Raw genomic sequence first — 15,214 nt, 5'->3', positions numbered from 1 at the left:
TTAAGGGTACGGACATCCGATAAGTTGATCAACGGTTGAAATTTCGCCATGCGATGTGAAGATATGTTTTATACAGGGATTACGGTCTCAGAAACCAACCATACGTTACACTACGATCGAGCATAGCTTCTGTCAATTTTTTCGTATTTATTTTTTATATATATGATTTATTTATCATGCTGTAGTAACGACAAACAACGTGACAAGGGGATAAGATAATATTAACAAACAAATAATTACCTATCTTATACAATTAACACGAAATATTGTAAATATTTTCAAACACTTCATTATTGCAATATGCTGCGCTGCTATTTTGAACTTTGAGTTAAAGAAACGTTTTAGGATATTTTTTTTATTTATTTCTAAATTTAAATCTTAAGGTGTATATACACTAGAGCATTTTCTCGAGCATTTCTATGTAATATACGTTCTTACTAACGGTATAATACAGGTTAAAATGTAGTTTCCAAAGCACGTGATACACTAGAACATATAGAGTGACTCGTTGTTCTGTTACAAGTAAATTCTCTAATCTATACTCACCTTTACTCGGTACTATGTTCTATATCTGTGCCTGTCAATAAGATCCATTCAAAAGGACTAAGCAGATTTTCTGGAGATACATTTTAACACCTATCCATCTATCCAAACATTCGCATTTATACTACTAACATACTCTTGATTTACGAAAATATGACATAAATACATTATGATTACTTTCAATAAATGTTGTACCTTTAACTAAATTTATCAAAAGACAATTGAAGGTTTGCACGTTATTAGCACTACTGTGACGCCTAATCGTGATTTATGGGTGCACAATAAAGTTTTAGGACCTTCCTTAGATATGGAAATTTAATCCTAAAGCAATAACTTTTCGGTGATATGGTCTATAATCTTTATCAAAACTTGTAAGTATATATATTTCGTTTTAATTTTATACAATCACATTGTTACAGAACAAGGTAAGTACACAAAGACATGTTTCACCAAGTCTAATATCTCTGTATTAAGAAAAAATCAATAAAAAAATAATAATCAACTTATATTGTCTAAAAAGTTCTATTGTAATATAAAGTACTGGCCGTTTGGTTTTTAGAAAAAACAAAAAAGATGAAATTCTTCGCCGTATTCGCCGCCGTGTTGGCTCTGGCCGCTGGGTCTCCGTATAGTTGGTCGCTGCAAGAGTTGTCCGAAGCCCTGCAGAACCCGCACACCAACCCCGAGTACATCCCATACCTGGAACATGCACTCAACCAGATGATGGAAGACCTGCACGCCGGCAAGCCTGTTGTAAGCTATACAAAGCATATTTTTATACTAGACTTAGGGCAGTTCATTGGCATATTGTGTTCTTCAATCATGACCATTTAAAAAAAAAAAGGTTTATGGAGGAACAAGTCTGATGTCACATTACACACATTTCTACCTATGGATCGAGCCTTAAATTTGATACTTTGCAGATCGTTAGTGGAGTATTATAGAACATGAGTTAAGAAAGACGTAATATTTACAGATAAGGAGATAAATTACTTTTAGTCTTAACAGTATAAATACGTTTCAAAATGCGCTATTTTTTAAAAAGAAGAATGGACGCGAAAAGTTTATATGAAAATCTTTCACTTAGAATTAAAATGAGACATAGTGAAAATGTACTAATATTTCCAGGCTCCTGTTGCTGTTATCATGCCAACAGCTTCCCAATGGACCTTGGAGGAGTTATCCAACGCTCTCCAGAGCCCGGCTACCGATCCCGCCATCGTTCCCTACCTAGAAGACGCCCTCAACGCCATGATGGATGCTCTCTTTAACGGACAACAGATCGTAAGTTATTACGTAACATTACCGATTATTAAAAATATGTAGGAAATGATTATATTTCTGTCTTCTATCTGCCTTACTAAGTCATTAAATGTTTACAAAGCTTAGAAATCGAAAGTAAAATAATGTTTATGTATCCAATTAACGAGTCTGAGTGCAACGTTAAAAATGATAAATTTATTTTACAGGAGACCATGCCAGTCGTCATTCCCGTGGAGCTGGCGCCCGTTCAGGCCGGTGCAGACATCATTACTGCCCCAGTGATCGCTACCCCAGTTCTCCCCACTCCCGTATTGCCTGCCCCAGTTCTCCCTGAGATGCCCGTCCCTGAGGTGCCTGCCCCTGAGGTGCCTGCCCCCGAAGCCCCCGCTGCAACTCCCACCTCTAGCCCTCTGGTTCAGATCATCATCAACATCAACCAACAAGACCAGGTAAGATGATAATCTTCTTGCTGTTACTATGGCAACTAAGATAAACCCAAGTTTATATTAAAATGTCTTAGAGAAAAAAGAAATCTCAACGGATAGCACCAACGATAACCCTAAAACAGTCAAAATACGGATTTGTTGTACTTTAGTTAGTATGTACAAAATATTTATTATAATTTTTAAGTAAGGGTCCTTTTTATCATTTCTTTGATATCAATTTCAGGTTGCGGTGAGCCCTGTAGCCCCTGAAATCGCTCCCACCCCCGTTATGGTTGTGGAGGAGGCTGACAACATCAGCGTCAACCCCGTCGACGTGATCGCGATCCAACCCCCCATGTAAATTACATATAGCCTTCACCCATACAAAGCCATCCCCCAAAAGAATGAAACCTCAAATACAATATAGTATTATATAAAAAATAAGACGAAGAATTTTCACCAATAAATATGTTGATTTTTAATAATGTGTAAATATAACAACCTGATAATAAATTAGTTTATGATGTTACTTTATTGTTTTTATTTAACCCTTTTATCAGGTAAAATATATATAAAGAGCGTCGGTGGCTCAGTGGGTTAAGCACTTGACTTACAATCTGCAGGTCCTGGGTTCGAATCCCGCCATGTACCAATGTGTTTTTTTGATTTTCGATTTATATATTTTAGATCCTCAGTGGGTACGTATAGTTAGTTGATGATGCATTAGGTAAAATATAAAAATCTGTTGTGGAGTTCTGAAACCATATCTAATACTCTTTCGAGGTAGAAAATATAATTTACACTACAGTTTACTCGTTTCTAAGACGATCCTATGAAAGATTGTTATTTGTTGAATAACTTCAGCTTTAATTATATAAATTTAATAAAACAATATTTTGTTAATAGAACCAATATTATTTTTGTAACGATTTAGCAACGAAATCATTACACGTAATAACAAAATAACTTACATCATGTTTATGCATAGTAAAGATTGAATCACGTGCAAAAACAACTTACGTTTCCCCCCCCTTATTATCGACCTGTCAATCTTTACTATCTTATCCGTCATGGAATCATCTCGGTAATGTCACAATAAGAAGGTCATTTATATTCGAAATGATCAAAGTTCATTTATTTTCATATCATACTAGCTGTCGCCCGCGACTCCGTCCGCGTGGATATAAAAAAACTTAATTAGTGTAGCCCACCCATCCGTCCAACCACATCACATCCATCTAAGCATTCGCATTTATAATATTAGTAAGTTAAATAGAAAGCAACTCTTCAAGGCATAAATTTGAAAAAAAAAAGAATAAATAGTTTCCTACGTCCGTCTCCTGGCTCTAATTTACCTCCTCACCAATTTTCAGGCATATCGGTAAAGCCGTTCTTGAGTTATAAATAGTGTAACTAACACGACTTTCTTTTATATGTATATAGATATTCAGATATTTTCATATCTTTTGTTTAGAAGCATGAGTAAGAATATGGAATATGTGCAAAAAAGAGTACGGACCAAGAATGTAGATGTCGTTTCTTGTATAAAAAAACACAAAATACAATGGGTACATCTGTATCTACAGACGTTAATCATTCCATTCAGGTTCAAACCAAACATTTGCCAGCCACCGAGAAGGAGCCGAAGTAGATTAAAGATTTTTTTAATTGTATTTATTGGTCAACGAACAGATGATACGCCATCACGCGAGGCGTTAGTCATTAATGAATATTTTGTTTGAACATGGCTGATAAAATATAGGTTCAATGTAATTATTAATAATAGGAAATACATTATTTCCTTCACAAACCTAAAACCATGACATATGCAGGTTTGGGTTATTCAAAGTTAGTTATCAACACATGTTGGACATGATCGCAATTCTTTGTGTATGGCGGAAGAATTTGAACACAACGAAATGTCGGATAGAAGCAATCGTAATCAACCTGATAAGTTTGACAGTGGTCAAGACAAACGACTATTTTTAAAAATTAATAACATTATTTTATTTTCCTATGACTCACTATGTACACGTGGATTGTTTATCTGTTTTGTAATATTCAACATTTCTTATAAGTATCGAAAATTTTCCGTTATGTACCTGGACATGACATTTATTCCTAGTAATCAATATTAATAATTTACACTAAACACTTAATATTCATTGATTGTACCAGGAATACATAGTCATGTATGAGTGTATTAAATATCATTTGAATTAGTAGAACTTGTAGTATCTGCGGATTTCGTTGACACTTATATGACACATCCTATGTCTCTGTTATTTCCAAGAAAATGTAAGAGATGACGATATGACTACACTGCAGTCGAAAAGTAAGCGGCCGTTAAATCCCTGTGTATCCTTTCCTTATAAGAAAATTATGGGAAAGTAAATGGGACCAAAGTTAGGCCATCAGAATTGCTTCCACTTGACGCCTGTCTTATGTGTTCTTGGCATTTCACCGGTCGAGCCAGCCCATAACAATTGCTATTGCTAGCGTCCACTAATGTTAAGTATAGGTTAAGAGCGACATCCCGTCGTATTAAAATTAAAAAATGAAAAGTTTTCGATAGCTATTTCTCCGTTTCTATTTGCAAATATCATGGAATATAACCGGGAGAAATACACTTCAAATAACAACTTTGATAACAAGAAGTCTTCATCGGTTAGCCTAAAAACCATATCTAAAGTACACATTTCGCAAAAAATGGCAAAAGATAATGTAATAGCACTTATGGTGGCCTGAATTTAGGGCAGTTCTTTTCATACTTCAAATGTGTTAAAAATATTTTACGCGGAATCATGAGTTACATTTATAATTAATATGTATATTATTGCATATAAATTTTGTCAAAAATGTTAATTTAATTTTTAAATTTAATATATTCACACAATTAAATAATAGTCATAACATTAATACACAACATAACACACACACACATACACAACATAATATTCTCTTTTCAAAGGCCATAATAGTTTTTTTTAATTACCTCGTTACTGAAATCAACTAAAAGAACGATTAATATTAATAGTTGAATATTATGAGTGAAAATTAAATAACTTACTATGCGACCAAAATAACATGACACTTAAATTTCTTTTGTGTGAGTTCGTTATGTTTTTGTAGTACAAAATATAAATCATACGCATAGAAATATATAAAACATGAAACTTATAACGGACAACGGAAACGGTAGTTTTTTGCTCGATAGAATTCATGACAGTACAAGGCTGAGTAGACGAATATTATGGTTATCTTAATGGGAACTGACATACTTAGGATTGTTTTATAATCGTATACGTATATATTGATCTCCAATTCTTAGTTTAAACTGAAGATTTTTTTGTATTTTATTGATAAAACGCATAAAACTAATGAGTAAATATTAATGAGATTATTCGCGAATTAAATTACCTGTAATTATAAAAAGTATCAAATTTCTCGATAAATATATCGTCATAATATCCTAAAATAGATATAGAGTTATACGTATGGGAAATTCCTGCGAAAAATTAACCGCAACTTGTGGGAGATTCGATATCAGATAGATAAAAGTTTGGTACAGTCATAGATACGATGACATGCCGAGCCCTCCCTTATCTTTCAGTACTCGGCAGTGATTTATAAAGCCGGGAACACACAAGCTGTCGCCAGTTCGCAGCTACGCTTCACGACACATTGTGCCATCTGTTCCTAACTCGTAAAGTAAGTTTTTCACTAGTGTTAGATTGTCTTTATTTTCTAAAATTTTCTTAAGTTTTAAAATTGTTTCCTCTGTTGCAAAGCAAGTTGTCTTAGATTTGAGTAGATCATTTAACTCGCTGTAAAAAGCTCCGTAGAAGAATAGTTGTTATGTTAAATTGGAATAACTATTTTCTTTAGTTTGTATTGGATTGAATGAAAATTGTTTTTTTTTTGTGAGAGTTAGAGTGGATTTCCACTGCCGAAATATCTACAAATTCATATTGTTATTTTGGCAGAGAATTTATAATCTTAGTCTTTTTCCTCTTCCGAACCTTTCCCAACAAGTTTCGTGTAGTTTATAATTTGCTTATTTCTATTATTAATTGCGGTAGCTTTTAACCATTAACCTCAAACATTTAGACAAATTAGAAAGTTTTCTTCAAACATGAATTTTAACGCGGTCAATATGGGTAGTTTTTTTTTTGTATTCCAAAGGTCGCTAAAACATGAACTTCGTCGCTAAACAGGAAATGATTAATTCTAATCAGATATGCATATTTTTGCGACACGAGACTGCTTCTAATATTAATCAATCAACATTCGTTTGATAAAATAACATTCCTTTTGGATTGAATTTATAATTTAATCTAGCTATCGCCCGCGACTCCTTCCGCGTGGAATGAAATAAACTTAATTATTTCCCGGCAATTATTCGAATTTTTCTCACCTTTTGAACCTTCCCTGGACCTCTACGAACAGACGTTCTCGAGTTTTAGCGAGACTAATGAACAGAAATTGATTTTGGTATAGATTAAATTTTACAATAAACTTTAGCAACACGAGTGTTTGATCTGTATATAAACAAATCAAGCCTCTTTAATACTTTTTCGATGAACCTATAAAATAAATTTACGGTTATTTAAAGTTAAAAACATAAAGGAAATTATGAACAATTTTGTTGAACAAAAGCAGAAATAATATAAACAAAAAGCATATATTAGTGACGTAAAATTAAAATTCCTTCAAAATATAGTACAATTTTTGGTTACCATAAAAGACTATTTCAAACAATTTTAAACTGTATACTTAAGACATTATGGTTTAAAATAACAAAACAATGTAAAAGCTATTTCGCACTTATTTAATGAGGTTTCCTTATTTAGTGAAGCGATGTTTCTAAAAGGAAAACCAAATTAAACATTAAGCTGCCTGAGAATTATAAAACAGTTTGTAAGCTTTATTCAAGTACTGCAGTCGATGTTTTCATACTTTTATGACAATGAAAAACAAAAATTATCCATGAAATATGTCTAAAACTGTACTGTTTAAAAATTCCTTTACAAAATAAAAGGAGTTTCTGAATCCCGGGACAACAGTTGCATTATATTGCTCGGTTGACCAACTTGATTAGACCAGAAATCTAAAGTCTAACCTCCCGCCCCGTACCAACAAAGTTGAATACGTATATATGAAGAGTAAATGAACAATGGTCTTCTATGTTTTAATGATCAATCCATCAAGGTTTACATAAAATTTGTTCTATGCCTTTGTTCCTTCCTTACATTCTTCGTATTTCCTTTCGTTTGTGTATTTCTATTGATCTGTGCTAAAATTTGTACACTTCTTCTTGTACTTGTACTTCTTCTTACAAATGTGAGTGGCACAATAGTAGACATAATTGAAATTAACTGTAGTATATCTAATCAAATCTTTTCTTTACAGATCGACAAATATGTCTCTCCCAACAGTAACTATCGACGAGCTGTCAAAGGGCATCGACGACCCTACCACTAATGACAGCGCCAAGAAACTTCTAGAAGGAATCCTCAATGACTTCATGGACTTGCAGTACGGCAAGGAGACTCCGTACACCACTGGCAAGCAAGTCATCCCATCTGGTTGTACAGTTCAAGACTTAGACAGCGCTATTACTGATGAAACTACTGACAAAAAGTTTAAAGCTGTATTTGTTAAGATCTCGGAAGTTAACAAGAGTGGAGATCTCACTCCACAGACAAACAATGGCGGCTGGGACCCCAAGTTCACCCCCGTCCTTGTCCTTGTTACCCCTAACCCTTAGATTACTTATATAAGTTATTTTATTCGTCCATAATTTACTGATTGTAATATTTAAGTAATTAAATTTTGTTTTATTATCTATATATTTGTTTTATTGTTTTGATGATAGATAAGATATAAATAATACAATATGATTTATGGTGACTTTGAAAAATGAATTCACACATAACAACTAATCACATTGACATTTACTTCTTGTCATCGAAATGAGAAGATTTGTCCAAAGTTCAGCTGGAACTATGATAAAGCGTAAATGCTGTACTCTTTGAGATTATGTTGAACATGGTATTAATGTACAATGTGTTTGTTTGAAGACAACAAATATATGTTTTGCGCATTTTCCCAATTGAAACTCGTATATAATTTTTAGATGTCACTATTTCCTTCTAACTTTGAAATATCCACACTCGAATACTCTTTATATATAAAGATACAAAGAATATATAACACTATATAAAACAACTTTCATCTTTTATCTATCTTTATATTTATAATTCTTCTGAGAGTGTGTATGTCACTGAACCTCTCTCAAACGACTGGACCGATTTTGATGATTTTTTTGTGTGTGTTCAAGGGGATCTAGGAATGGTTTAGATTCACAATTTTCATCAAATATTAACTTCATATTAATTTATTCAAATTAAAGACGCGTAGACAGGACAACGTCTGTTGGGTCCGCTAGTATATGTATATAAATCAATTGCTGATCTTTAGTCTCGCCAAAACTCGAGAATGGCTAAATGGATATATCTTATCTTGGTGTTGAAATGTTCGTGGAGGTCTAGGGAAGGTTTAAAAGGTGGGGAAAATTCGAATAATTGCCGGAAAAACCTTAAAAACAGCCCTTTTCTTTTTCCCGTATAAAAGGGATGTAGAATAGCCTGGAAAAACACATAGGCTAATAATTATGTTTATTTTTAATTCAAGCGGACGGAGTTGCGGGCGACAGCTAGTCTAAAATAAAATTTATTGAAATCACATTTAAATTAAAATAGTTTGTGAGGATCCGATAACTAACCGGAAATTTATTTAAGTTGTGGAATTCTAAATTAGTTCTGTGGGTATTTTAGGTATGGTTCCGGGATTTAAAATATGTCAATGCATGATGTGTAAAAACTAAAATTAATTTTATTGTATTGCTTTAGTTTCGATTGCCGAAACATATACATATGGTGGATGAGGAGTGGACGCATATGCAATTGCGTATGTCTATGGGTAACGGTCACTTTGCTATTTAAGCGATTTCAGGTCAAAAAAAAAAAAATTAAAACCTTCTTGCAAAATTAATTCCATAAAGGTATAAACAGATTGGTCAAAGTTTGTATTGGGAGCTGTTATTCTTTAGTCATAATTGAATTATGAGACATACACGCTTTTCAGTACAAGTAATTAATTAAATATTTCAGACTTTTTCCAAATGAAATACAGGTGTTAAATAGTAGGTGAAGTCGCGGGACATAGTTAGTATATAATAATACAACTGATCTTCATTTTTCGAATTTAAGTTATGTTTTATATTTTAGATAATTTAGAAATAATTGATGTAATTATAATATAATTTGAAAATCTTGTTCATATTAATTTTTGTTCATATGACAAATAATATATTTAGGTTAAGTATACATGGATTTTAATTTATATAAACTAAAATTGTGTTTTCGTATATAAACATACCTTATCACGATAAGGACTTGTTGATAAAAGTAATGGAAAAGTATGTACATGCTCTGATAGTAGGATATACATGTTACACATAATCTATAAATTTATCGATAAATGTTTAGTGATTGGAAAATTTTTCATCGATATTTTGACTTACATGGTTGTATTTTTTTTAGGTCATAACTTACAATGACATTTAGTTTAATTGCATTATTCTATAGTTTCATTTTTTTCTATTCTTTCGTTTATTAAAAAAATTATACATAAAATTCTCGTGTCACGATGTTAGTTACCATACTCCTCAGAAACGGCTTAATCGATTTTTATGAGATTTTATACACATATTCAGTATGTCTAAGATTTGGCTACTACATATTTTTTAATCCCGCTCCGACGGATTCGCGTGCAGTAGCTAGTGTAATTATATTCGTAAGTAGAGTCGCTAGAAATTCCAAAGGATAACATTACCTGATACTAATGCCCACTTGATCCCTTCTTATGTGTACTATTATCCAACTTTAGTCGAATTTACGAGACATAAAATTTTATTAACGAGAGTCGAGTAGCGTTCGTAAAAACCTTAGTTGTTTGAGTTTTATCTTGTAATAATCCAATTTTGTCTTTACGCTTCTGTAGTTAGTTAATTTTACGTTTATGTATTTTATCATAAATAATAATTAATCTCTTAATTTTATACAGAGTAAAACTTATCGGATTAAAACATCGCTTATTTTATAACTAATAAAATTTATTTAAAAGATAATTGTGCAGTTAAAGACAAGTTCGGGTGCAGCTCTTCCACTGGGTGAAGGGGCGCGTAATACTGTAACTAACTTGAAGTCATTTACAAACCTTCTGTCTTGTTCACCGCCAGCAGGTGCCTGATCACTATATCGTCAAGTTCAAGTCAAGGTCAAGTAGTCCTTAATGCACCGCTTCATGTACGTCCGTTGAGTAACACGTCCGATCTGTTATTTTTCCATTCAACTTCCGATGACACCCAACTCTTAACTCTAAATACCGATTCAATTCTCACACAATGGCCCGGAGTCCCCGATACTACAGAATATCGATATCGATATTTGTCTTTAATTTTAATTACACAACACTAGCTTTGAAATCTTATCGCTTATCCAGTATAGTAAATTGAATGATTACTAGTAACGTTATCGTATATTTTTTAACTGAATTACTACAGTGTAACAGTCTTAGCCTGTCTGTAGATAATTTAAATTAATTTAATTAAATTATGACGTTTTTCACAATGGAGCTCACATCCTACTATGTAAATGCGTCTTGAATGGGATTTTAAGACGTTACCGTAAATTCTATTGCCACATACCTATGTCTTTGTTCTTTTAATAGAGAATGAGAGGGATAGATAAAATTTTACACAAGTTTTTCGACAGTAAATGCGCAGTCTCCGCTAACACGGCCACTTAGTAGGAATGGATGGTGTTGGGGATGTCAAACGCGTATACATGGGACGACTCAGCGGTCGCCGATCAGTTGGCCGTAGAAGCTATAGCTTGACGGATGAGACGGATAAAGATCTTAGGGAGTTACAAGTCCGGGACTGGGTTGGGACGAAACGGGATCGGGAAAAGTAGAGACTTTTTTTGTCGTAAACCAAGGCCCACTTCGGGTCTCTGCGTCACCCTAGTTATTTAGTCATTCGACTGCTACATTTTACATTCTTAAAGACATTGATGCAAACGAAATAAAAGTTACAAATGTCAAATCAACACATGTTTTGATAATGTTTTCTATTGATTTATAATTTTAATAAGATTAGTTTTAATGATGATTTATTATATGCGTAATACCGATTGCATAAAAACAGTTGTATACTAAAAATTATTATATTTATAGACTCTTATGTATATATAAGGTGTTCCATGTAATGTGTTTGTCGCGTTGTGTCTATACCTAGAGCTAGGACAATGGGACATGTGACGCATAATTTTTTAACTTCATTATGTTCATAATTACGTAAAAACGTTTTGAAGCTAAATTAAAGGTGGAAATCTTTGCATTAGTATACCCATATCGACACATCCATAGTGTTACAATCATATGAAATTAATACAAGTCTACTTTCTTTCTTGTTGCAGATTTAATCCCCTTCCTTTGCTTGTCGCGGGACTCTTGATAGAAAAAAAATCAATCTAGATTATGGCTACATCTGTTGTCTATGATATGAAGGTGGTTATTATTGTCAGTTGTCTATGATTATTTTATTTGAATACAATTCGTTGAAGTCAGAGTTTCCAAGTTATTTTTAAATATCGTATTTTTCGAGTAAAAATAAGTTGTTCGAATTTCATATGGTACGTGCTTACATTATCTCATATCGAACACTTACTGAACCCCGAGGGACAGGTAAAAAGTCTACGCGCGCCGACTTTGAGTCCGCTCCTTTAGTAAAAATGATATCAAGTTAAATAATTTTGTATCTTTTCGCGAAATATTTTTTCTATATCAATATTTCTTACTTTTTATACAATTTTAATACTTTTAAAAATATATTAGCAGACATTATTATTTCTATCACTAATATTCTATTTCCTACTATCTGTCGCACGCGACTACGTCCGCGCAGAATTAAAAAAAATATTATATAAAAAGTAGCCTATGTGTTGCTGCAGACTATGTTCTACATCTGTACCAACTTTCACAAAGATCCGTTCTGTAGATACCTTCAAACAAACATCCATACATCCATCTAAACATCGTAACATTATAGTTATAAAGGACAATTTAATTTTTTGTGTTTACATTATTGTGGATGTTAAGAGAAAATATTTGTTATTATCACCATTTGTTCATGAATAATTTTCCTTATGTTTTACAGTATTTTTTAGAAAATATTATCAAACAATTCTCATAGACAAGGCTAAATCATAACAACTACGTATTCAATTACAATGTTTTATGACTTCATTAAAAAGGTAATAAAATAATTTGTTTTATCTTTTTTAAAATTGATAAAGCCAATACTATGGTATACTAAAACATGTAGGAATATATCTTCGATTAATCGTTAGTCAATACTTAATAATCTTTATTATGGGTATTATATTCAAATCTTACCGTTTACAATCTTGTTATCTATTCGATAGCTCCTTTTTATTAAATTCGCGTCTGCTCTTTTTATTGACATACAAGTTTAAACTCCCAACAGTAACACAGGTGAGCACTACTCAACTCCTTTATTTTGTGCATCATTTAATATTTTTCTTAACATTTAATTTTTTTTTGTAGGTTTAAATATGAAGGTATTTATATTTGGATTATTACTGGCACTTGCCAACGCCAGCCCTTTACCTTTGGATGAAGAAATCCAAGGTCCAGTAGAGTTCATTGTCAATGGTGTACCTGAAGGAGAAGCATTAGACATCGGTCATATTCTTGATATCCAGCTCACCAAACATGTCGACGGTCAAGTAGTTGAATCATCTGACCTCTTGTATCCATTAACTGCACAAGGGCTGGCTGATGCTGCTGCAGCACAAGAAAACGCACCCGTAAGACCTGATCCCGAAGGTTCACTTTTGCCAGAATCACCTGAACCTTCTCCAGAAGTAGTCATCCCCGGCCCGATAATTCTACCCATGCCAGTCCTTCCTGAAGTACAACCTGAACCAGAGGCAGTCAACCCCGGACCAATAGTTCTACCTATGCCAGTCCTCCCTGAAGTTCAACCAGAACCTGAGGTGGTCGTTCCCGGACCAATCGTTAACCCTATGCCAGTTTTACCCGTAGTACAACCAGAACAAGTAGAAGAACAGACCCCTCAAAATCCGAATGGTGAGATTTTCAACGACGGTAATGTACAAGTAATTGTCAACGGTCCTGAACAGCCAGGTGTGCTCTCGTCTATCCAAAGCTGGTTCCAAATGTTCCTGAATTACTTCAGCAACGGTGTGCAAACCTCGCAGCAGATATTCTAAATTTAAATTGAATTTATAAGGCTGTTTTATAATCTGTTATGTAAAATTATTGTAAATATCAATAAATTCTACACGAAATCAGAACACAAAAATTATGGATTTATAGGATTTGTTTATTTGTATTATAAGTGCACGTACTGTTATTCTCTAATATATTTAGATAATTTTATAAGTCGGTGACGTCATATTATGGACAGAATCAGTAACTAAATAGTCTAAAATTTTGACAAATAAAACAAAACCCTAAAATTATATTACAACAATGGTACGCACAGCAAAATATTGCGAAATCATTGAGTGACTATGACAATACTAATGGAATATTTTGGGCATATACTTCGTGATATTAATTTTATGAGGAAGTCAACTTTTAAAAGGATGCCGTCTTTACCTAGTCTTTTATCAAATTTACGTCTAAACGACTTTTCGAAAACATTTATAAGTTCTTAATTATTGAATGTCATGATTACCAAGTAAAGAATTCTATAATAAAAAGATGTAAGGTCAGAGCCCTCTCACCGCAATTAAAAGATGATAAGCCTAAAGAACAATAAATAAATAAAGGCAAGGCTGGTTTAAAATTTTCCTTTGCATTATTTATTTAAATCTTCATAAATCTAAACCAAGTCTCTGTGGTCTCTAATATCTACGCCGCATAACATAAACTATTCCGCAGGGCTAACTTAATGCTTCTTGGTCTGGCATATTTTCAAATAACTTTTGCCGAGTTCAGGCTACTTAGCTCGTTAGCACTCGGTTTCCTGAGTCACCTAACTTTCTACACGTCGCCATTTTTTGAAATTAATAGTCGTCGTTTTCATGATTTCGTTTCCATTTTCTTTATTTAAATCTTATGGCATAGTATCTATATAAATATTTTACTGATGGTAAATAACGATCAAAAATTTAAGGTTATCGTGTATTGCTTAACTTCACAAAACAACAGGATGATGTAAAATATTTTTGACTTACCAAAGACAAGCCTATGCTTAGGTCATCTACAATTTTCATTCGAACATAACGCACCGGTGTATAAGTTGTGGTTGTTTTAATAAGTTTTTTAACAATCCCAAACAAAGCGGGCATCACGCTCGGCCGTCACGCGAGCCGTTAGCACGCCACTCTTGCTCGATTAAACCGCAGTGCTCGCCCGCTCCATTACAATTCTGCACCATTGTCACTCCGCGACATTGTCACTACTGTTCTTATAATTATACGGTTACTGATTACACCACTAAGTAGCATTTATATAAGGTGATATTGTAGTAACTTAAAAAAAATTAAGTACACAGTTAATTATGTAAGAAAAATTCCGACCAATTGATGACTTGCGTTACTAATAGCATTGTCTTGTTTGAGGCTATTGCTTATCTTTATGCAGTAATAGTGAACTGCCCTTACAGAATTACTTAGCCTTAGTAACAAGGGCGTTATTTAATACCTAAATGATCACGGCTTATGGCATCAAACTCATGTAACAAAACATAACTTAAAGATGTGATTAATCTAGTGAACGATGTCCAACTTAAATTATCTACTTTAATGTAGTTAGTTAAAAGTATACTCAAGAAAAGCCAGAGCAACAACGTGTTGATTTTT

At 33.1% G+C, this 15,214-nt stretch overlaps 2 protein-coding genes across 2 annotated transcripts; both read left to right on the top strand.

Annotated features, from left to right (window-relative positions):
* Positions 1-1,068: 1,068 nt before the first annotated feature.
* LOC106114508 (calphotin-like) lies at positions 1,069-13,630 on the top strand. The gene is made up of 5 exons (XM_013307744.1): positions 1,069-1,296; positions 1,672-1,827; positions 2,013-2,185; positions 10,539-10,543; positions 13,197-13,630. The coding sequence occupies exons 1-5, from the start codon at positions 1,117-1,119 to the stop codon at positions 13,613-13,615; spliced, it is 933 nt and encodes a 310-aa protein (XP_013163198.1). The 5' UTR covers positions 1,069-1,116; the 3' UTR covers positions 13,616-13,630.
* On the top strand, positions 5,835-8,081 carry LOC106114509 (uncharacterized). The gene is made up of 2 exons (XM_013307745.1): positions 5,835-5,942; positions 7,644-8,081. The coding sequence occupies exon 2, from the start codon at positions 7,654-7,656 to the stop codon at positions 7,999-8,001; it is 348 nt and encodes a 115-aa protein (XP_013163199.1). The 5' UTR covers positions 5,835-5,942; positions 7,644-7,653; the 3' UTR covers positions 8,002-8,081.
* Positions 13,631-15,214: the final 1,584 nt, after the last annotated feature.

This window comes from Papilio xuthus, unplaced genomic scaffold, assembly GCF_000836235.2.
Source record: "Papilio xuthus unplaced genomic scaffold, Pxut_1.1 DF828142.1, whole genome shotgun sequence".
In the NCBI taxonomy this organism is placed as follows: Eukaryota; Metazoa; Arthropoda; class Insecta; order Lepidoptera; family Papilionidae; genus Papilio; species Papilio xuthus.
This window is presented reverse-complemented; position numbering and strand designations above follow the sequence as displayed.

Excerpts from the sequence above, each read along its gene's own strand:
- LOC106114508 (XM_013307744.1), top strand. The coding sequence starts at position 1,117 with ATGAAATTCTTCGCCGTATTCGCCGCCGTGTTGGCTCTGGCCGCTGGG. Across the intron at positions 1,297-1,671 it reads TGCACGCCGGCAAGCCTGTT|GCTCCTGTTGCTGTTATCAT; the intron begins GTAAGCTATACA and ends TAATATTTCCAG. Across the intron at positions 1,828-2,012 it reads TCTTTAACGGACAACAGATC|GAGACCATGCCAGTCGTCAT; the intron begins GTAAGTTATTAC and ends TTTATTTTACAG.
- LOC106114509 (XM_013307745.1), top strand. The coding sequence starts at position 7,654 with ATGTCTCTCCCAACAGTAACTATCGACGAGCTGTCAAAGGGCATCGAC.